The 24,075-nt window shown below is 38.0% G+C and overlaps 1 protein-coding gene and 2 long non-coding RNA genes across 3 annotated transcripts in view; 2 read left to right on the forward strand and 1 right to left on the reverse strand.

Moving 5' to 3' along the window:
* The window catches only part of LOC141571010 (uncharacterized), a 34,771-nt gene extending 32,411 nt beyond the window's left edge, over positions 1-2,360 (forward strand). The window contains exon 3 of the long non-coding RNA XR_012495461.1: positions 177-2,360. This is a non-coding gene — a long non-coding RNA (uncharacterized LOC141571010). The remainder of the gene's footprint in view (positions 1-176) is intronic.
* A 92-nt stretch (positions 2,361-2,452) lies between these two features.
* LOC141571011 (uncharacterized) lies at positions 2,453-9,035 on the reverse strand. Its single transcript, XR_012495462.1, has 3 exons — positions 8,983-9,035; positions 6,236-6,287; positions 2,453-5,198 (listed from the first exon to the last, which is right to left on the reverse strand). It is a non-coding gene; the product is annotated as an uncharacterized LOC141571011 (long non-coding RNA).
* The window catches only part of NDFIP2 (Nedd4 family interacting protein 2), a 55,085-nt gene continuing 39,171 nt past the window's right edge, over positions 8,162-24,075 (forward strand). Inside the window, exon 1 of the mRNA XM_019742579.2 lies at positions 8,162-8,567. Within this exon, the coding sequence (XP_019598138.2) occupies positions 8,253-8,567 (315 nt within the window). The 5' untranslated portion in view covers positions 8,162-8,252. The remainder of the gene's footprint in view (positions 8,568-24,075) is intronic.

The raw sequence follows: 24,075 nt of genomic DNA on the forward strand, positions 1-24,075 counted from the left end.
AAAGTATTTCAGAAATTGGTACGTAGTAAGCACTCAATAAGTTTTAATGTTATTACTAATCCAAGCAATACCTAACCTTTTTTATATTCACAATTAATAGTTCTATCAGTTGGGATTTACATTTGGCAGCTAGTCACAAACAAAAATAACATGATCTTTAACTGCTTTTCTCTCAGGTAAAAGAAGTCTAGATCTTACAGGGTGCCAGAGACATCAGAAACCAAGCCTATTTCAATATTCCTACTGGGCTGTTCATAGCCATGGCTTCTATCTTCATGGTCCAAGATGGCTGCTGAAGCTCCAGCCCCCAGGTTTGAGTTCCAGGCAAGAAGCTAGAAAAAGGAAAGTAAAAAGGATTCATGCAAGCTGCCTGTCCCTTTCTTAAGGAGTCGTTCTAAATTCCATGTCTAGCTGCAATGGAGGCTGTGAAAAGAAGTCTTTTAACTGGTCATATTGCTACTTGCAATAAAATCAAAGCCTCTTTATTAAGCAAGAAGAAGAGAATTAGTATTGGTTTGGCAGCTAGCCTCTTTCATAGCAGTAAATGAGGACCCTAACATTGCTATCATAATGAAGGTTGTAACTGATCTAAGCACTACTCCAAAATTATGTTGTCTTTGTTTTTGCCTTGTGGTAAAGACATGCTTGGGACAGTGGAATGCAAGGTTCCTTGAAGTTTGTATGAGGATAATTCACTTCACAGTATGAAAGTAAGATTTTTGAGTTCTGAAAGGAAGACAGGTTATTAGTCACTTATGCTTTGCATTTGCTTTGCCTTCAGGATGAATATATACAGATATGTACATGTATTGTGTCATTCTGTATTATTCATGCATCATGAGATAGCTCTAAATTTGCATATAAGGGATAAAGTCAGCCTATGTATAAGGATCAACTCTTTTCTTGACCTAATCATTTCAACATGGAGTCACTAATAATTAACCTAGAAAAAAGTATGATCTTATAATTGACATACTTTTCCACTGACAGTGTTCTAAGAACTAAAATGAGATATGGCATAAAACATAAAAAAAGTACCTGTTCTTTTATAAATTATTACCTTTTATATAAAAGAGAGAGATCATTTAAGTGATGAAGACAAGGTTTTTGAGGAGAAAAAATATAACTCTCCTGTGAGAATTAAAGCTTGATCAACATAGAGCCATCACTGGATTAAAAGAATCTACCCTGGTTGAGGCAGATGACCAGCCATTCTGGGTTGCCTGGGACTTTCATCCCCGGGGTTAGCATTGAAAATTCCAAATCCTGGAAAACCTTCAGTTCTGGGCAAACCAGGACAGTTAGTTACCCTATTTTTAGCTAATATGAGGGTAACTGTTTTAGGGTAGTATAAGAGAAATGGTTAAGTTTTTTCAGATCTAGATAGCAAAAACATAACGTATGATTACTGTCAGGAAACACTGATGCTCAGAGTCAGAGGTGAAGGTGGATTCTCCTAGAAATGGGACAGTAGCAGATAGGAAAGGAGCATAGTAGTCACAAGCTAAACAATCTTGCTTAGAGTTTTTGCCATGTTACGAACATGTGTTTATGGTCCCGTCAATTGCTGACAGTGAGTCTTGCTTGCAAATAAATAGTAATAAATGAAGAGGATTTTCATAGTAAACGTCAACCTTATAAGTATTAGATCATAATCCACACATCTGATTTTTCAAGTTCCCATATAGAGTTGCCAGACAATATACAGGATGCTCAGTTGTATAGAGCATATAAAATATATTATATATGTTGGATTGAGGTTTGCAAAACAAGTTGTTTACTAGTAGGGACAGGACTATGGCCGCACAAGTGTGAGACTGATAAAAATAAAAAAATATGTTTTTGTGTGAAACTGAGCATAACAAAATTGAGTGATAAACACTTTTACCAAGCAACTTCTGGTCATCATCCAAAAGGTAAAAAACTCCTGGCAAACAACTTGTGGCTATCACCTAAGAAGTAAGCAAGTCCAAGGAAAGGAGGACAAAAGCAGACCTCCAGAGCAATACCATGAGTGGTCCGACTGGGCGCCCCAGGTAAGACCCTCTGCGAGGCACTGAGCGAGACACTCCAGAACGATCCTACAGGGCATTCTTCTGGGTGATCCGACAGAGTCCCCTGTGAGGTGCAAGCTGGGATACCCTGGGACTCTCCAAAGTTCTTCCTTGAAAGACCAGCTTGGCTCAGACCCATCAATGGGCCCAGTTGCCTGTCCTGGACCAGGAACCTTCTCCATCCCGATTGACTCTGGGACTTGGTTCGTTATTAAGTTCTATTCTATTCTGTATAACCTGTGTTTACCAGAGCACGGCCCTCTGGAGGGACACTGGTTCCCAAATAAAGCTGTGTTACTTACTTTTTCTGAACCTGTGTGCCGGGACTTTGTTCCCCACTTGCGTCATGAATACCACACAGGGAGGTAGGGTCCTGCCGAGGGGTTAATGTCCCCTTGATTTTCAGGAGGAGACTGAAATGTAGCAGACAGGCGCTCGCAACGCCAGTTAAATTTGGATTTCAAAAACAAATAACTTTTCAGCTTAAATATGTCTCAAATATTGCAAAAGCCAACTTATATTAAAAAAAATATCCATTGTGTATCTAAATTCACATTGAGCTGGGGATCTTGTGTTTTTATTTGCTAAATCTGGAAACCCTACAGGAAGAAAATCACACAGTTTACACATTGGTACCAGTGTAAACACAGAGTTTCTTTACTCAATAGGGCTCTCTGAGAGACAGTATCACTTTTTTCCTCTTGTGAGCCCCCTCTCATCTCCATGATCTTTACTATTCTTTTCATGCACCTTAGTTAGCCCTCTCAGAAAAGATCGTGGGTGCTCACCACCTGCTTCACTGAGAAAAAAGGTGGGGGTTCAAGGTAGAATTCCCTCCACCCTATTCGCGTCCTTCCCCCTCCAACATCTGTGTCTATGGTCCTATTCTTTCTACTTCAGTTCCTATCTGAGAACTGAGATCCTCCTCCTGTTGAAATCTTTCCCCTGCAAGATGGATTCCAGGACCTGCTCCTTCAGCTTCTCCCCTCCTGCTGGTCCTCTTTCTCTGGCATGTGAACAGTCAAGGCTTTTTGATCTTTAACCAAAGGCTCCCCTTGGCCTTCTAACTGCCATCCTCTCTCTTCTCTTTTCTTTGACACTCAAGCTCCTAGAGAAGCAGTCTTCACTGGTGGGTCCCACACCTGACTAATCAACAGCATTACCTGGGAAGTTTTATTGAACTTTGTATTGGTCTCAAGCTCCCTCCCGAAAACTACTCAATCCTGGAGTGGGACTCTCACCACATCTCGCCAGTTCTCAATCTCTCTGGGCCGTCACTGTCTCTGAGTGCCCACTGTCCCCGCGTTAATGGTTCCTAACAAGATTACTATCACTCTCTTTCAGTTGCACATAACCCCTTTGCATATAACCCCTTTTTTGCATCCACAAATACTGCATAGCAACAAAAATGAACTAGCTACAACTATACTCAGCACTATGAATAAATTTTACAAGTGTAAAGTTAAGCAAAAGAATCATACTCAAAAGGGTACATATTGTATGATTTCATGTATATAAAATCAAAACTATTAATTAGTCCAAATTAATTTATGGTGCTACAAGTCAAGATATGCTTGTTCTTTGTATGGGAGTAGACACAGGAAGTGAGCTAAGGGCTTTCCTAGGGCTCTGGAAATATTCTATTTCTTAATACGGGTGCTGATTACATAGGTAACATGTAACGCATTGCTGTGAATCTATCTTGACATGATTAAAATCCAAAATCAGTTGACTTTAAGTAAAGGTGACTATCCTCTATAATCTGTGTGGGACTGATTCAATCTGTTGAAAGGTATTAAGAGCAGAATGGAGGTTTCCCTGAGGAAGAAGAAATTCTGCTTGCAGACAGCAGCTTCTAGAACTCTTCTAGAGTTGCAGTGGCCTGTGCTATGGATTTTGGACCTGCCTAGCCAGCCCCCACAACAGCGTAAGCCAATTGCTTGCAATACATTTCTTAATATATATCTTTTATCGGTTCTGTTTCTTTGGTTGAACTCTGAGTCATAAAAAAACAGCTGCATTTTAGATTCTTCCAACACATTGGATGAGAACAAAAACAGGGAAAGGAAGTATAGCAAACTGATTGTCAAAATTGCTCACTTCAGAAGATTTCCTCTCTAAAATTACAGAGCTGAACAGATGACAGAAATCTCAGAACCAATTAAGTACGGAAGACTATGTGCAGCTAAATTGAAGTTCAAGCCTACAAACTGCTTGAAAGCTTCACGTACATAGTAGTTGAGTGATAGTGTAAATTTTGGAGTAATAATTATACTTATTCTCTCTTTTCTTTTTATGCTTATTTTCATTTACTAAAACAAATAGTAGTTGCTCGTATTTCGTGAATCAATTTTAGAATTTAATGTACAGAAAATAATGACTAGTGACTTTTTATTAGGTAGAGATAGAAATCTTCAGATAATGTAATTTTACCTCTTTTCATTCTCTAGATAAATATACAAAATCATACATATTCCAAATGCAATTAACTATTAGGATCTATAGCCACATTAACCATCAGTAGCTACTTGAGGAGTAGTTCTATGTTGTATGTTGTAGAGGAAGTGATAAAAAACGAATAATCACTGAAGAAGTAAGGCAAATGTGCAGCATTTGCCTACCTGTAATTTAGGCCTTGTAGACGGGCATCTGAGGCAATGGTGTGTCTACTGCTCTTTAACTAATGAGAATCTCAACAAAAAATCCGGGTGCATGTATATGCAATTTAGCATACCTGGTTAGAAGTAAGAGGAGAATGATAAGAAATCAGTGTACTTCAGGAGGGAATGACTTTGCTTCTGGAAAGGTAGAAGGGATTCCCAATGGGAAGTATGTCCCAAGCAAAGGAGTCCCTATGACCTAATAGTATCACTCTATAGACCAAAATCAAAGTCATTTTCAGTGGGAGGCTGTAGATACATTATGCCCACATGAGAAAATGGTAACAACGGAAGGTACTGAGGGTTGTTCTGGAGATGAAACTTGAATCATGTGAGAGGACAGCTGTAGTCATTTAACAAAATTTTGATAATATAAACAATGTTCTATCACTTTACATCTTGGACCTTGTCTAGATTGGGTTCTCCAGGAAGCAGATGCTGATATGAAGTTAAAGATTCAAGAGATTCACTGGGGAGTTACCATCTGTGAAAGAAAAACAGGAGAGTATTCAGAACATACTGCAGAGTTGACAAAGTCTCTGCCAGTTCAGCAGGGAGCTCTGAAGTAAATATTTCAAATGGGGTTGAGTGTCAGGCAAAAGTGGCTAGACCTGTACTACCACCTGTTCAGTCAATGGCCAAGTGCCACCCTGAAAATAGCATGACTTCAGGTTGAAAGCTGCAGGAAACCCCAACAAAGCAGCTGGAGTTTGCTGGTTAATCACACTTCCTGCAGCTGGAGAGAGTGTGCTTTCTTGACTGCTTATCTCCATGTCTGCCCCAGTACTGTAGTGTGGCACTAGTAAAATTTTGTGTGGCTGCGTATTTGGAGGTGAAAATTGATTAGGCCAGAACAAGAGGTGTTAGTGAAGTACACTCAAATTGTAAAATTCCACTAGAGGTAGTTTCTAGAGGTATACCACCACCAATTCCTCACTAAGGTGTCACTACCAACAGATTAGGGATTAAAAATATTGGATGTTGCTTAAGGCCTCTAAAATGATAAGAATATTGTTATTTCCATTTAACCCCAAATAATTGCTCCTAGTGGGACAACTCAAGGCCTCTGCATGTGATAGCCCTTTACAGGTCACACTTGCCTTAGTTGTGAAATGGGCAAAAGGAGCTCAGAACGGCTCTTTTGGAGATGATGAGAAAGAATCATTTATTTCATAAAGAATCAAGAAGGTGGGATTTAAGGAAACCTGATTGGCTCTTTGTGATGCATCAGTTTTTTTGGTTTTTGTTTTTTGTTTTCCCTCTTCTATACGAGTTCCGCAGTAGTGATGGACAGAAAGACACAAAGTCTTTTTTTTCTTTATATTTATAGATAGATAGTGCTTAGTATAGTGGAAGCTCTGGAGTGTCTCCACTTACTAGTGATTTGGCTTTGGGCAGGTTCCTGAGCCTCTCAGTGCCTGAGTTTTCTGATTTGTTAAACAGGGATTACAATTGTGCCTACATCATGCAGTTGTGAGGATGAAAACACATATAGTCCCTGGCTTGGGAAGGGCTCAATACCTGTTAGCTATTTTTCTGCTTCTCTCTCCCCACTTTCTCTTCCTCTTCTTCACTGAAAAACAAAAGAAAACAAACCAACAAAAATGCTTTCCTGTTGAATTTTGTTACCTGCTCTCTAGATGAGCAAAACGTTCACAGAACTTAGGAGGGTAAAATTGAAAGAATCTATTACTCTTAACAGGATTCAGCATGTCTGCTTTTGGTCAGGTCGTTGGTTTTCACTGCTCTTAGTACTGTTCTGGGTGTACTAGATGTAAAAAGTGGCCTCTGCCCTGAGCAACAGTCTATTTGAAAAACAAATGGGTATAAAAATGATTAATGAAAATGGAAGCACAAATAAAATTAAGCTCTAATGATCTGTAAGTGATGTGGGAATCTAATTTCATTTTGCTGTTGTTTTGATCTTTGAAAGGTGATACCATTTGGGGTGAACTTGTGAGGGTGAACTCTTATACGGTAATACAATAAAATGTCATGTTTATTATCTTAGAATCTGAAATACAGTGTTAGATCAAATGAAAGCACGTTAAAAAAATTAAGTATGATGTCATTACCTCTTAATATTATGGGTCTATTAATGCTCTCTACCACTAGATATGTTAAGATGGCAAAAATACGAACAGCTAATGAACACTTTGAATAAAACTATCAGGAAGGCTTAAATTTTTTAGTTGTTGATCTCTCAATGAGTTTGTCTTTATTGTATTTTTGCTATTTTAACTAGCTCATCAGGCCCATCCATTAGCCTTCTTCATTCCAGGAATCTCCTTTGGCAACTCAGGAGTAAAGTAAAACAGATAGCTGGGCCAGATCATGTGGGACCAGTTTTCAGGGTATAGAAAGCAGGTGTTTGGGTTAGAAGGTATTAGAAGGTACTTATGCAGCCCCATTAGACTCTTCTACTTAATAGAGAACATGCTTTGTGCCCTGTGGGAGGTACACACAGTAGGTATGGATGAAATAAAGAGTTCTATGGAAAGTAACCTGACAGGGCGATATGATCATAAATTCCTAACTGGGCAGGTCATGGTGGGTAGTCATGCCCCAGACATATAACTTCTTTAGTGAAAGGTTTTAAGCCAGTCCTGTCCATTGTTCTTGTGCATCTAGGCTAGCACACCTTTGAAATACCAGAGGTAAGCCTCTTGTCCAGACTCTTGGAAAATCACCCTCATGGAGCATATAACCTTGTTAATTATCCTGTAACCCAATCCCTACCTTGCTTTCTCCAATCTTCTTCACGTTCCCTCCTTAATTTTACAAACATAAAAGAAGCTGCAAAACTGTAATTCTCTGGAGCTTTTGAGATCTTGCTCCCCAGCATACGTCAGTTTGGCTCAAGTAAACTCTTATGAAAATTCTATATAGGTTTGAACATTTATGTCAACATAGGACATGTGTGGACAACCAGATACTGAGACAATCTTACGATGTCACACATAAAGTGATGCTTTACTGTTAAACCCTTCCAAATTTTTGATGTATGGCCCAAAATAGTGCTATCTCATTTCATTATTTTCCTGTATCCTTCCAGTAACCTAGCGCTCTAGAGGCCTCTTTCCTTGGGGAGATATAACTTAAGAGTCCTTGTTGGGTTCTTAAATCTTTTATTACCAAGAAGGGAACACATTTTTTTTTTTTAAAGATGTCCCTTACCTCACTAATGATTTTGAATGAGCCTTTTAGAAGTGTCCTAGAGGTGGATCACCCTGCATTGTCCTAGGCTGAGTGAGTAACAAGAGGGAGTGTTGGTAAATGGGTGACCTATCCCCAGGTGCTCTAGGAATGCAGTCCCTCCCTCCTCGACATCTGTTTCTGCGTGGTGACAGTGCACCCGCCTGTGCCTGCGCGGAAACCTTCCAATAGAAAAGGCCAATCAAAGGCGGCGATTCTTTTTTTCCATTCCTTTTGCCGCCGCCCACTCCCGACGAGCTGACAGCCTAGACAGCTCCCCGGACTTGTCTTACTTTTCCATCTCCACCCACCCAGCCAAACCACCCCCCAGCTCGCGCCGCGGATGGGCCGCCGGAGGACCCAGCGAGCATGCGCGACCCTCCCGAGCATGCTCACTAGTGCGCGCGGCGCCCCGGAGCTTCACCGACCCGCGGCGGAGGCGGAGGTCTCCTCGGCTGCTGCGGCAGCGGCAGGAAGTGAAGTGGCCGGGCCGGCTGACCGCGGCACAAACAGAGGCGGAAGGGGCCCTGCGGCTACGACATCGTCGACGGGGGTGGCCGAGAGGGCTGAGCACCTAGGGGACTCGCCGGCTGGGAAGCCGGATCCCGAGCCGGGCAGGATGGATCATCACCAGCCGGGGACTGGCCGCTACCAGGTGGTGAGTTTCTGGTCCCCGCCTCGGCCTCCGCCTCCTGGAGACCCCGAGACTGTCTCCCGCCGTGGCCGGGAGAGCCCCTTTCCTCAGATGATTCCCTGTGGGGACGTGCTGGCTGTTTTTTGTTTTTTGGGTTTTTTTTTTTTGGCCCTTCTGGCGGGACCCCCTTCCTTCACACGTCCTGGGGAGCCTGCCTCTGACTCGTGGGAGACCCTTCCATCCCGACCCGTCTCCTCCTACCTCCCCACCTCTCACCCGCACCCTTTACCCCGCTGTAACCCCCCGCCCCCCAACACACACATTAAAACTGGTATCGTTTTATTTCTCACTTTCTCGATCATTTCCTTATTCCTTGACCCAGTTACTTCTGAGACATTCCAATGGATTGTCTGCTGGGAATGGTACTCAGTTCACCTACCTTGTGGGAAGGTGATCGCCATCATAAACGGAGTGGGTGGAGGGGGGAAGGAGTGTAAGCATTACGTAGGGTAGGATGTGGATTTGGCAGACAGAAAAAAAAAAGAAAAAAGGTGGGTTTAAAAATTGTGCAACTGTAGAGAGTAGTGGTGATTTCCTCTCTCAGCTCTGGTTAACCTTGTCGTTTTGTCCTTTTCCATTTTGTTAGTATTAAAAGTGACTGTATTCTTTTTTCTATCCCCATATTTTGGGGGTGGGGCCGGGGGGTGGGTTGAGCGGGAGAGGAAATAGGAAGTTTTACTAGAAAAATGCTAATCTTGTTAGCAGAATTCTTTTTCGTTAAGTATGTTTTCCATTTTAACCATATAAACCTTTGTATGTTGAAGTGAGTGAAAAGTGTCCCTCTAGAGTTTCAGTGTGAATTTTTCTCATCCATTTTTCCCGGTAGTATTAACCCTGGTGTTGTCATTGGAAATTCCTACTGTAAATCCTCTTTAAAAAAATGGACACAGCAGTAGTTGACTATTTTGCTGCAGCTAGCTAGGTAGCATGTTATTCTGTAAACTTTGCGATGGTAATTTAGTAAACCTATTTATTGAGAGGAGAAAAATATTAATATGTAGGGCTGATGGTGCAATTAATAGTGCTGTTTGTGGTATTTTACAAATGTGTATATGTTAGTGGGCATTTCACCTTTTAAATCTGTTTACACACGTGAAACAGTTGTGAACTAAGAATTTATATTAGTAAGTGCATTTTGACAAATAGGAAGGCCACTGAAAGATAAAATCCCAGTGTATGTCATTTTGCATTTTTCTAAGATAAAAGCTCCTGATGCTTCCATTTCATCTGGTTTACATTCTGTAAAACCTCCAAAAGATCCATATTCTGAATTCTGTGAAAATTTATCAGTATTTTCGGGACAGTTTGGAATATTTTTGTTGCCAGTACGTAAGGCAGTTTTCAAGTTGTCAGTGTATATGGTTTTGGTGGTTTTATTATTATTATTTTATATAAAGGCATTCTTATTTTTGCTGACTTTGAAAATTAAATGCAGTAGGAAAATACTGAATACTATTACCAGTGGGACTTATTTTTTTATCCTAATCTTTTTCCTTTCCTGTACTTATTTGTTTCCCTTAATGGCATTAGCTGATTTGAATTCTTTCTCTTTGGAGTTTTGCTTATTAGAATCAGCCATGTTCTCATACATAAGTCACTTCTGAAAGCATTTTTAACTGATGTAGCTCTGCCTTAAAATAATTTATTATATTGCAAATTTGCTTTCAGTAGTTATGACTAATTAAGACTTGACTTACTACTTTTAAAAATTCCTAACACCAAAATACTGAAATTTGCTCTCTCAATTTTAAGGTTTTTCTTTTTTTTCTTTATAACTCCTTTCAAATAAGTAGGAAATATAATATTTTATTCCTTTTGTTTTTCAAACTGGAGCTGTGTCCTACATAGACTTTGAATGGGTGGAGGCATTCCTACAGAGCAGAGGGCAAAAATCAGTCCTAAAGATAACTGCTTTAAATAGATAGATAGGACATGACTTTGTTTTCCTTGTAAGGCAAAATGTTTAAGAATCTTAGCAAAGTTCAAATTTGGATTTTAATTCCTGTTACTACGCAGTAATTACATCTGTCTAGTGTAATAACTCTGGGCATTGTTGAAAATGGCCTGATCGATACCTACATCTATATGTATGCCAGAGAAGCAGGTGCATTGGTTTCCAGGATACTGTTTAGCTAGGGACCAATCTGCAACTGTGGCTTATATGATGAACACAGCTGTTGTGTGGCTGCTTTTAGCTCAGTTTTTTTGGAAAACTCTGGAAAGATTAATAAACTTGAGCAATAAACAATTTCAGTTTTTGGATGTTAAGAGATGAATAAAGAAGGAGACAGGCAAGCATGCTTAGGGGTGAAATGGTGTGCGATGCTAATTTATCACTTATTAATAGAGTTTTTAATTTTCCTTATTGGAAAAATAGCAGTGATACCCAGGACCATCAGAATGACTTACTAACCATTAACCAGTGCACAATTTTTATGTTGAAATTGCTTTTTCTGCGGTCTCTTCTTCCCTTCAGATGTTTAGAGGGTACAGATTTTGTTAAGTACAGCAGTAAATAACTGTAGAGCTACAAAAAGCCTGATTGTTACCCATATAATTTCAGAAGAAAACAGGTGTGATATGTAGTTTCATTGTGTTATGGGAAATTGTTTTGTTTGATAGGAAATGAGCAATATTGCCAAACTATGAAATAGTTGAACTGGCTTGAAGCTGTTAAGTCACTTTCTAACTTGCATGTTTTCTATTTTAAAGGATTATGTCCCTGTACCAAACTGACCACTAAAAATTTAAAGGTATTCTGTGTAAAAGTTAAGTTGGCACTGTATATTGTAGCAGTAGTTTCACAAACTGTATTCCAGAATGATGATAGTAGTCTTAGAAGATTTATAACATATATTAGCATATTAAAACATATATTTGCGAGGGGGGTGGGGGGTGGGAGATAAGGGTAAGGGGGATCGAATATATGGTGATGGAAGGAGAACTGACTCTGGGTGATGAACACACAATGGGATTTATAGATGATGTAATACAGAATTGTATACCTGAAATCTATGTAATTTTACTAACAATTGTCACCCCAATAAATTTAATTAAAACAAAAAAAACCCATATATTTGCATACTAAATCTATGAGAAATTTGCTGCAAAGATGATGGCTTGGATTTGTTTAACCTAGCTCTTCCTAAATCTTGGTCACAGATTTTTAAAGAAAAATTTAAGGTTATGTTCACATGTCTGAAGTGTTAATTTTTTACAAACATAATAAAGTATCATATTGTGGTATCTGGAGAATTAGAGTTGCCCTTGATAAATCAGCTGGTAAGGAGGCTGACTATTAATGGTTTAAAAAATGACATGTTTTAAAGTCATCTGGCCTTGCATTTAGGTTGTGCTGTTTACAGTTTGTGAGCCCTTGGCTTACTTACTTAAAATCTTAAAGCCTCAGTTTCCTCATATTAATACTTTGTTAGGATTAGTATAAGAATTATGTAAATAGTATATGTAAAAGATATAGAGACTGGTACATGAAAATAAATATGAATAATGTAAAGTAAATAAACTAAAATATTTTATATATTTCAGTTTTTGCTGGTGACCACCTTTGTGTCTCTTATTTTATTTAGCAATTTGAATATCAATTACTTTGTTGTTCATGTCAAGAACTGTGAAGTCTTAAGATTTTATTTTACCATATTTATAGGCTAATAAGTTAGTCTATTAATGTTTCATGGTTGTTGGCAGAAAACAGGAGACTCCCAGGTCAGAAACAAATGATATTACTACTCACAGCATAGCAAACTGCATGAACATTAGAATATTTATGTAGGTTTTCCTTGCATCCAGGTCCCATGAAGATGATGGGTCTACATGGAGGCACTAGTGTGTCACAGCTGAGGAACCCAGGAGCAAGGGGCCAGCACTTTTTTTAGCAAGCAGCAAACATTGTAGTAAACAACCTACAAGTTACTGCACCTCTCCCTGGGAGGGGCAGTTCCTTGCTGTGGTAACTTTGACCTTCTTTGTTGCCTGTGTGACTTATTACAAGAATCCACTCAGTATCAGGACATGGATAAGCTTTGCAGACTGTCACACTCAACAAGAACGTACAGGGACACCCAGGCCCAGGGTGGATGGCCTTACCCAATAGAACCTGTTCTGGTTGAGATAATATTTAGGTGCAGTCAAAGACGGATTGCAGTCTTTTACCTTACATTGCTTTCTAGTTACTGTGTTCTTGGCCCAGCTCAATTCCTTTTATCTTCACTTGTTTGTTTCCTTTGAATTATCACTATTCTTTATCTGGTTTATATTCTTACCACACCTCTTTTACATCATCAAGGTTGTCCATTGCTTAATCTGCTAGATACTTTTTAGTTCTTGTCTTGCTTAATTTTTGTCACATTGACACTTTGAACACTCTCCTTGAAATTCCTTCCTTATTCCTGATACAAAGAAACTTTCAATTCTTTACTTCTCTGACTTTTCTTTGTGAACTTATTTTGTACCAAGTCCTTAAATGTTGATGCTTTCTATAGCATGGACTATTGTAATAGTCAACTATTTTCTTCCTTCATTTGACCTTCCTTCAGTGTGTCATTTGCACTGCATGAGTCATATTTGTAGAATATGTATAGGTTTGATTTTTTGTTCAAAAATCTTCAGTGACCTCTTAATAAATTCCCTCTTTCCCCACATTTAGTAAACCTTCCAAATATATAGAAAAGTTGAAGAAAATTGTACAGTTAGCCATCATAAGAAGTAGGGTTAACGTTACCAACAGTTTTTTATATATGTGTTACTGTATATCCGTCAATCCCTCTTATTTTTTGATGCTTTCAAAGTTGCAGAATATAAGTGTACCTCACTGCAAACCGCATGCTTATCATTTAGCCTAGAGTTTAATAGTTCTTTATGATTCTTTTTTCCTTAGGGTAAAACTGACATAGTGAAATGAGCAAATCTTACATGGCTTATTGGATGGGTTTTGACAAATGCATACACCTGTGTAACCCAAGCGACATTCAAAATACAGTGCAGGAATCAGCAAATTAAGTTCCAAGTCCTTGTTTTGTAAATAAAGCTTCATTGTACCACCGCCATAGCCATTCATTTACAGTGGCAGAATTGAATATTTCAGGCAGAGTCCACAAAGCCCGAAATATTTGCCATTCTGCCCTTTACAGAATAAGTTTCCTGACTCCTGATACAGAACATTACTATCACCCTAGAAAGTTCCTTCATGACCCTTCCCTTTCAATTCTTACCTCCACGTGATCGTCACTGATTTTTTTCACCTTAAATTAGCTTTGCCTATTCTAGAATCATATAATCTGCAAAGCTTCTTTCACTTTTCATAAAGTTCTGGGAATTGATCCATGTTATTGTGTATATCAGTAGCTCACCCCCTTTTATTGCTGAATAGTATTTTGTGTGAATTGTGTAAACTGTGAATGTACTACAGTTTATCCATTGTTCTGTTGATGGACATTTTGGTTGTTTCCAGTTTTTGGCTATTATGGATAAAATTGTTAGGAATATTCTCATATAATTTTTTGTGGATATATGTTTTCATTTCTCTTAGGTGGAGTTACTGGGCAATTGGAAACCACCAAACATTTTCCCGAAGTAGTTGTACCATTTTTCAGTTCCACCAACAGTGTTGCTCTACCACCTTTCAAAATTTTGGTGGTGTCAGTATTTTTAATTTTAGCCATTTTGGTGGGCTTATTGGATTTTTAAAGTACAAATTTCTGTTCTAAACATACAAGTTCCTTGAATTGACCTTCCCATACCTGTACAGTGCCATATCTTAGGAATCCCCCCTCTTAATTTTTATGCACTAACTGCTAGAGTCCAGCAAGACCTACTTACTATTAGTTCTTCAGCCATAATGTATTCTTTCTTCTCTGGCTTTACATGTTTACTTCTCATCTCAAGTTCTGTACCACACCCCTCTGTTTTGTTCGCCTCATAAAATCCTGTTCTTAAATGTAAAAAGTCCTGCAAAACTATAATTGGAAGAGGGAGTCGGTGAGTTTCTTGCATTGGTCATCAGCATAAAGCAGAGGAAAAGTGGAGAATCACAATATTGGAGAACTTGTTATACTGAATTTGTTTTGTGTGTCTTCCTACCTTCTAAGCTGGTGCTTTCCCTCAAAGATGCTTCAGGGTTCTGTGAATATCTAGTTGTTATTTCATCTTTAAAATAGGTTTTAAACTTTTAAAATATTGTAATTGAGGAAATTCACAAATATATTTTATACCAAGTTTCCACACTTTGAAGACTAGTATGTTAATTTATGTTGCCAGGTAATTTGTTCTTGAATGAACCCCAGATTAAAGTTTCTCCAGCATTTTCTGTGTATGTAATGATATTTACTATGTGTCATTGATTTGATTGGTTGAGTGCAGCTCATTAAGAAAATCATAAAAATGAGTAAACTACTTTAGCACACCTGAGTGATGCTGGATCAAATGCTAGCATTGTGTAGGCATATTTCAGCAGTCATGATCTGGTAATGGCGTAATATTTGTTAGTAACAAATAAATGCATTGGCGTTATGTCATGAAAATACCACAATATAGATAGTTTATATGCTCATTTTATGTTTTGAGTGCCTCTTATCAGATTTATACTTAACATAAGGGATGGGAACAGTGTTTCGATATCAGTATTGATTAACTATGAAACAAAGGTGCTATAACTCATTTATTCATTTATTCAATATGTAATGAATTATGAAAGTGTCTTTATCTGCCAAATTCTGTTTTAGGTGCTGGTGAACAGGACAGTTAAGTTCTTGTCTCATGGCTCAGACTTTGGTGGAGAGGAGGCAGATAAGTAAACATAGTCTCAAATAGTAGTCGGTGGTTTAAGAAATACGAAGAAAACTGTGTGGCTAGAACAAGTGGAAGGGGGATGGCTCAGAGTAGAAGGGGAGAAAACAGAAATAAAATGTATGCTGAATTTGCTAGAAAAATGGAACTCTCATTTATACCTTTAGTTTTTAATTTTTGTTGCAGGAAAGCAGTCAAGTCCAGCTACTTTATTTGTAAGGCCCAACACTAAATGAAAATGTGGAGCCTTGGCCTGGGGCAGGGAAGCCCACCTCGTTTTCCTACAGACCTGCTACCTCAGCCCACAGCACACAGGCAACCCCCCAGGAGTGCAATCTCCATGCCAGGACTTGCTGGATATCCGAATCCGTAATAGGCAAGAGACGCTGCTGGTTTGCCTGCAAATGTGTCGTGGTGATGCCACACTGGAATGGGCATGGTCACTGCCATACCCCTTGTCACAGGGTGAGGATGGGAGGGTTGAACTGAGCCAGGGGGTTCAGCTGACGGAGAACCCTTCCCAGGTAGACAGATTGCTTGTGAGCTGAGGCTCCTAGCACCTGCTCTGTTGTCCCATTGGAGTTCACTTATAAAGCTCTAAAGATAAAATTATTAAGAATTACAAGATGGTGACCACAGAGCAGGGAATCCCCAGGATGGGGTCCTCCTGAGGCAGGGTTCCATGTGACTGTACGGCCCTGAAAGTAGTCGCACTGCAGGGGTGGTGCTGATCTAGACCAGGGGTCAGCGAACTTTTTCTGTGAAGGGCCAGATAATACATATTTTAGGTCTTCCAGGCCATGTGGTCTCTGTCACAACTACTTATGTCTGTTGTTGTAGCACGAAAGTATCCCCACTCAGTAAGGCAACAAATTAATGTGGCCAAGGTCCCATAAAAGTTTATTTGTAGAAACATTCGGTGAGCTGGCTTTGGCCTGCTGGCTGTTATTTGCCCACCCCGATGTAGATGGTACAGGAATGTGCCTCATCCAGGCCTGGAGCTTGGGCCCGCTGTAGGATACTGCTGACAAATGCATTTTTTATTTCACCCAGTCTTGAAATAAGCCCTTAGGAATGTGGTAAAGTTGTTTGGCATCACTTACTTGTACTTAGTAATCAGCAGGCACCTACCTCGTCTGTCAGTAGAATTGGGGTGGAGATGAATGGATAGTGGAATAGTGTATACAATTTCCTGTGAGGATGGCAGAGAGTTTCTCATGTCTGGTAGAAACTTCATTCTGTTGGAATGGTTACTGCATTGAGCCGTTCTTGACCACCTTGTTTAAAATCACAGCACCATTCCCTGTTTCAGTTTTTTTCTCTCATAATACTCATCACCAACTGATATTCTAAATATTTTCTGTAATTTCTACCTCTTCCCTTCCCCCCAAGTGTAAGCTTCATGAGGACAGGGATTTTGTGTGCTTTGCTCACTGCTTCCTCAGTACTTGGCATGTGGTAGGCACTTAGATAATATTTGATAAAAATGAATGAATGGTGCTAGCTCAAGACTAGTTTTGCAGACTCAAAACTTTGCCTGTTATTTTCTTCAAATTTTTATTTTTATGCAGAGAGTGCCAAAAAAAGTACACATTTTAAGAAAGGAAAAAAGTATTAAAATTGTAGTACTCAATATATACCAATAACAAGAGATGAATACAAGTCACGTTTGACGTCTGCAATTACAAGAGGTGCTCAAAGTGGTTACCATCAGCGTCCAGACACTTCTGATTATGGGGAACTACTGCTTGAGCAATGGTGACCAAAGTGTCCACTTGTATACATTGTTTTGGCACCCCCGGTATTTTGTTCATTGCTACTGAGACTTTGGCTCTCTAAGGTAGTATTTTTTTTATTACCTTGCATTCTCTTGCTTAATGTCTCTCTCTCTTCTCCCTCTCTTTCCCCCACCCCCATATATATGATTGGCACCCCCTAGAGTTGTTCAGTAAATAAGCTATGAAGTCATATGCAGTGGCCCTGCTTAGTACCTTTAACTGTGGAGTTGTGGGTACTGCTTTGATTTTCCTCATCTGTTTTATATTGACTGCTTAGTGACTATTTTCTTTTTATTCTTAACGTAATATCAGACCTATATTCTGTCTGATTTTATGTGTATTAATATTTTAGAATTTTACATACTATGTATGTAGCCTTGACTTAAGCTTAAATAACTATGGAATGAATACATTCTGCTGATGTTTAGTAAAGGTACATTTATTCATCATTGTAATTAAGGCTAGCCTACCTACCATGTGATTGTAAATCATCCTGTGTCTATGTTTTCATGCCATGTTGTTATGGTTTCTTCAAAAGTTTGATCACTTAGCTGGAATTAAGGTGTGGGTAAAATTCTTGTCAAAGACACGCTAAATGCAAGTTGGGAAATGCTGCATTCAGTAGTCTAAGATTTACTACCAGATTATTTCAAGGTGTTGACTGGCTTGCTTTTAAGATTTGTTTGAACATGAACAGTTTAATATTTTAAAAGTTTAGGAATGTGCTGTGGTTAGTTCGTCTATGATGTTTATCCAGAATTACCCATTACATTATGTGAAGCAATTGTGCTGTTTGGCAGAGGCTTTGAGAATAAGGAAATAAACTGGATTACCTCTTTACTAATTCTGAGGCTCTTAGGACTTGTAGCCTGTTGGAGGTTGGACTGAAGAAATCCAATAGTGACGGTTTTTATAGACTATTCTCACTTCATTTATATCAGCATGAGTTTTTGTGTGATTTGCTTAAAAGGAGAAGGATCTTGAAATAACAGTTGACCCTTTTAAGGTTTTGTTTGTAACCTTTAGAGGACATGAGCCCTGCTTACCTTACTCCTGCTTGATTTGTTGCTGCACTGCACGGGAGCTGTGTTTTGAACTGCAGGACGTTTTGTTATCTTGCCCCACCCCTCTCCAACCACCGCGCCAAACCGTCCGTGAGCTCTTCTGCCTTCTGACGTTTGAACATGTTATTCATCTTTCTTTTCTTCCTCCCTCCGGACTAATTAATGTCTGTTCTTTATTCAGATCTGTTTAGATGTTCTTTTCTTCAGAAAACTTTTCCTCACCCTCTGCCTCCCCATTTCCATTTCCCACCTTTTACTACCAAGTTTTGTGTGTTCTTTTAACACTGTGCACGTATCCCTCTCACAGTCCTTATTCCAAACTCAATGGGAAGTAGGGCTTAGATATGTCTTGTTTATAATAGTATGTAGCATCGTTATGGGACCATTATGTGCATAGTAAATAGTACTTATTGAAGAAATAAAGGAATGCCTTTTCTGAATAATTTCAAGGGTATGCATGAGGTTACTGGTATTATCTTATATTTATAAAGTAAACAGTTTTCCAGAGTTCTGTTATGTAAGAGTAACAATGTATTATTGCCTGGCCTATACAATGCTGATATCCTTGGTATCCATAATTAGGCTATATACTTTGCTTTTAGAATAGTGCCAAGGAATCTGTTTAGATGAATTCTGGTATTTTTACATAATTCATCATCTGATTAGTGGCTTACATTTGCCAGATAGTGAACCATGGTTAGGTTTTTTGATTCACCTATGGAACAACAGATAATAAACTGTTTCTAGATGGTGGAAGTAGTAGTCAGCGATCATTTTCTTCAGCCTTTTCATTTTATAGCAGATTGTCTGAGGTTGAATCTCGTCAAGGTTATGCAGCAAAGCGTGGAGGACAAATTTTGTTACTTGTAAACATATCAACTGAGTTAAAATGTATCAAAGATCCTGGGAAATAGAACTTTCATTGAAGTTAACTTTCTTTTATTCATAGTGGTGGGGACATGGGGAGCATGGATGGTGTAGCATGAGTCAGGTGGTTAACTAGCTACTAAGTGAACCCAGTTGATTGTCCAAACCCACAACTCAGTGATCGTTAAGTGGGCTGAATTCAGCTTGTGGACAAGATTTTTGTTGTGTTTTTTTAACCAGCATTTTTAAAAAATCAAAATAATATAGGCATACAGTTTCAAAAGTTAGGATACCAAAAGAGAAATAATGAAAAAATAGCAGTCTCCTTTTCCATCCCCTTTGTCCTCCAAGCCTTTTTCCTCAGAAGAAAATATTCTTTAACTTTTTTAACTGCTTTGTATTTTTAACCGATATGTGGATTCAGCTACCTGTTGATTTATTACTTTTACTTTTGTTTTTCACCTGTCCTGCTTTCCCTTGTTAGATCATAACTTTCGTAGTCTGACCTTGAGTTCAAATCTTGGCTCCTTACTTACAAGCACTATAACTCCAGGCCAATTACTTAACCTCTCTATGCCATGGCTTCCTCATCTATAAAGTAAGGATGATCCAGGTACCTACCTACCTCTTAGAATTATTGGGAGGATTAAATGTATGAAAAGCACCTTATTTTTAGTTAAATCAAAAATTAGTATTTACATTTTATGACTGTAAATATTGTTCACTACTGAATCAGGTAAATGTTTAACATTTTTCATGGAGTGGCCTAATTTTTAAGTCTTTATTTTTCTATGTATCTGTTGTTAATTCTTTGCATATCCTCTGGTGATTTTTCAAAATTTGCTCTTCAGCTGTATTTTTTGCATGGTCAAATGCATTAGATCATTTTTAGTTCCTTTATTTTGTTCTTTGAAGACTTTCTTCCTGGAGCCCACCATCCTCCTGCCTCTGTCTGTACTGTTTGTTATGTAGGCCTGTCATACTGAGTCTTTTTCCTTCATCACAGTTATGTGGGACCCTCTGTATCTTGACTTCTAAGACTTTCTGTTTTTGGTTTACTAACTTATTTCAGTTGAACATATTTTCCAGTAGGTTTCTAAGAAAAGATGCCTGGAGGTAATAACTAAATAAATAAAGTATTGAATTTGTTGCCATCAAATTCATAATCCCTTGTTAGCACTTTAATATTTGTAGTCTGTGGTGAGAACCCCTTTTTCATTGCTGACATTACACATTTGCTTTCTTTTTTTTTTCCTTGAATAGTCTGGCTGAGACTTTTGTTAATTTTGTTATCTTTTTAAAGAAACAGCTTTTGGCTTTGTTAAATGTCTCTGTGTTCTCTTTTACTGATTTCTGCTTTTACCTCATTATTTACTGTTTCCTTCCTTTTTTGTGGTTTACTTTTTATTTTCTAATTTCTAATGGTGGAAATGTTGGTCATTGGTTTTAGACTTTACTTTTTTTTTCTTAATGTTAACCATTTTCCCTTAATATAAGCATCCATCTATCAGTGTTTTTGCTATGTCCTGCAGATTGTGACATGTTGCATTTTCATTATTTAGTATAGATGCTTTCCAGTTTCTCTTGATTTCTCCTTTGAACCATACATTATTTAGAAGTGTGTTAAATTTCTATTTATTTGCGATTTTCTTAGGTAATCTTTTTTTTAAATTTCAAATTTAGTAATTTTGTAGTAAGAGACTATACTCACTGTAATCTCACTCCTTTTAAGTTTATTGAGACTTGCTTTATGGCCCAGTATATTTATCTAGGTGATATATTATATGCACTTTAAATGTATACTCTTCCATTCTTGGATGTGGTGTTGTATAAATCTCAGATCAAGTTGGTTTATAATACTGTTCTAATCTTCTGTTTCTTTACTGATTTTTGTTTTTGTGTTAGTCTATTATTAATAGTTGAGGAGTAAGGGGTGTTAAAATCTGCTATGATTGTGGGAGTTACCTATCTCCCTTTAATTATCTCAATTTCTTCCTATATTTTAAGGCTATTATGAAGTGCCCCCTCTTTATCGCTGATTGTGCTCTTTGTCTGCAAGTCCGTTTTATTTAATATTCTGGCCATTCCAGCCTTACTTTTTACCTGGCATATCTTTTCCTATCTGTTTACTTTCATCCTGTCTGATCCAAGTCTTTTCTTGGTAGCGTATAGTTGGGTCTTGCTTCTTTATTCACTCTGATAGCTCTGCCTTTTTATTAGCGTATTTGTAGTTAATGTAAGTATTGATATGGTTGGTTTACTTCTATTGTATTATTTTTCTTTTGTTTTTCTCTATTCACCTTTTTCTGCTGTCTTTTGAATTGTTTGATTTAAAAAAGTATTTTAGTGTCCCTTTCAGTATTTCTGTTGCCTTTTTTTAGCTATCTCTTTTTACATAATTATTGCTTGCTCTAAGATGACAATAAACAGTGAAAGTTAGGTATATATATTTAACACTAATGTCTTACCACTTCATGTAAAATGTAGAACTTTGTAACCATACAGGTCTGTGTACTCTCTACCCCTGCCAACCTTGATGTTACAGGTACATATGGTACCTTGATGTTACAGGTACCATATGTATTACATTCATTGAAAACTCCAACAATGTTACAATTTTTGTTTTAAATAGTAACACATTTTTAAAAACTTAAGAGAAAAAAAAAATTTTCTGTGTACTTAGACATTTATCATTCCCTATGCTCTGTCTTCATTTCTGAAAGAACAAGTTTCTCTTTACTGTGACATTTTTTTCATCCTAATGAACTTCCTTTACCATTTCCTAAAGTGCAGATCGGCTGCTAATCAATGCTCTTATCACATATTTTATTTTTTCATAGCAAAATTTCTACTTGGTTCATTTTTTTCTGTTCCCTGCTCAGACTCCCTGTCATTTTATTGATTTTAACGTAATTTTGCTTTATTTCCTGGAAAAGTTATAATAGCTGCTTTCAAATCCTTGTTTGGTGACTGTATATCTGAGTCATATTGGAGTTGGCATCTCTTGATTGCCTTTTCTCTACAGAATGATACACATTCACCAGTTTTTGGATTTCTAGTAATTTTGGATGTTTTCCTGGATATTATGAAGGTTTTGCTATGGTCCTCTGGAGAACATAGATATTCTTTTTTAGAGGCAGTCACCTGAGCTTTAGATTGTAAGCACCGTCTCACGCTGTTCAGTGACGCACATCTACGCTTAACTTCTTAGGCCTTTGCTAATGTGTTTTGGGTCAGTCCTATACATGAATGGTTCGAGGGAAGTGATTTCCCTCACTTTCTGCTCTGCCTGGGCTCCATTCCATGCTTACCCTGGCTCGAAATAGCAGTTTCTATTGGGGTTTCAACAGCCTAAGTAAGCCCCAATGCCTCTCCACAACGATGGTTCTCTGCCTCAGAAAAAAAACTGCAAAAAGAAGAAAGGAAGGGGGGGAGGGGACTCTCATTTGTGCAGGTTGCTTCTCCATGTTTTAACTTTCCTTTACTTCCTGGTTTTCTTTAGTTCAGAATGCTCAGGTAGTTGTTTTGTTTGTATTTTGTTCCAAGTTTATAGTTGCTGTCAGTGGGAGGGTTGGACTATAGAGGCCTACACTGTCATACTGGAATTTGAGTCAACTGTAGATTTTTGAGTTTTTTGTATTTCTACTTCCTGCATTAACTTTCCTCCTAATATTTTTGTTTTGTTTTTCTTTCACGTTGGAGGTTTTTTTTAAATATGGGTGTTCCTTCTCTGCCTATTTATAGTCTGTGAGTTGTGCTTGTGTATTTTTGACTTGTTGATTGGTGGACTTCAGTGTTGTATCATCTCCTGGTGAGCCAATCTTTTCATTCTGGGCCTCACAAATGTCAGTGTCTGCAGCTTAGTTAGGAAGCTATGGCAATAGTTCAGGTAAGGAATAATGGTGGCTTGGGTTAGAGTAGTAGCATTGAAGAGAAGTAGATGGGTAGATTCTAAGATGTGTATGTAGTGGCTGAGTGTACTCACATCAGCGTTAAAAGAATTTCTACAGGTAATCTTGTGGCATGGTAGATTACTACCTGTAAACTTTTATTGGAGGCATTTTGAAATAGAAAGAGCCTGGATTTAGTGACATTAAAACCTGAATTTGAATCTTTCTTTGTCCCTACTAGTGTGACAGTTCAATTATTTGAAATTTATTCCATCCTACTCACCTTAGAGGATTGTTATAAGGACTAAAGTAGATTATATATAGTATATATAGTGCTTAAAAAAACCCTAACATTTATTGGGCATTTACTATGTCAGGCATTATTCTGAGTACATACAGGTGTTAATTTTTGTAGTCTTTACAAAAACCATACGAGAAAATAGACCCCACTTTATAGATGATAAAATTGAGGCTCAGGCAATTCACAGAGTTAGTAAGTGCTGGAGCCTAGGTTTGAATCTAGAAAAGTGTATTCCAGCGCCTGTGTACTCCACTTAACCAGTATTCTTTTTATTCTTAGCCCATTGATGGTGATTGAATAGGCTCAGATATATCCTGTTTCCCCGAAAATAAGACCTAGCCGGATAATCAGGTCTAATGCGTCTTTTGGAGCAAAAATTAATATAAGACCCGATCTTATAGTAAAATAAGACCGGGTCTTATATTAATTTTTGCTCCAAAAGATGTATTAGAGCTGATTGTCCGGCTAGGTCTTATTTTCGGGGAAACGCAGTACCTGCGCTAGTACTTTGTTATTTCATTTATCTGTACATAATATGTTTTTATATAGTACTTTTCATTGAACTTGTAAAAAACAAAATTACTGTATAATGAAATACTTTCAAGTCTGTCTTTATCAGTGTTTTAGTTAATGCTAACAAAAAGTTTCTCTTTAAAGCAAAATGTAAAGTAAAAATTTTAGATTACTAGGGTTTTTTAACCCCCTCCAAAACTATTTGGTAAATTTGTTTTAGTGTGTGTGCTGACAGTTGGAATTTGAGTACCACAGAGA

The sequence above is a fragment of the Rhinolophus sinicus genome, linkage group LG04 (genome assembly GCF_036562045.2).
Source record: "Rhinolophus sinicus isolate RSC01 linkage group LG04, ASM3656204v1, whole genome shotgun sequence".
Taxonomy (NCBI): domain Eukaryota; kingdom Metazoa; phylum Chordata; class Mammalia; order Chiroptera; family Rhinolophidae; genus Rhinolophus; species Rhinolophus sinicus.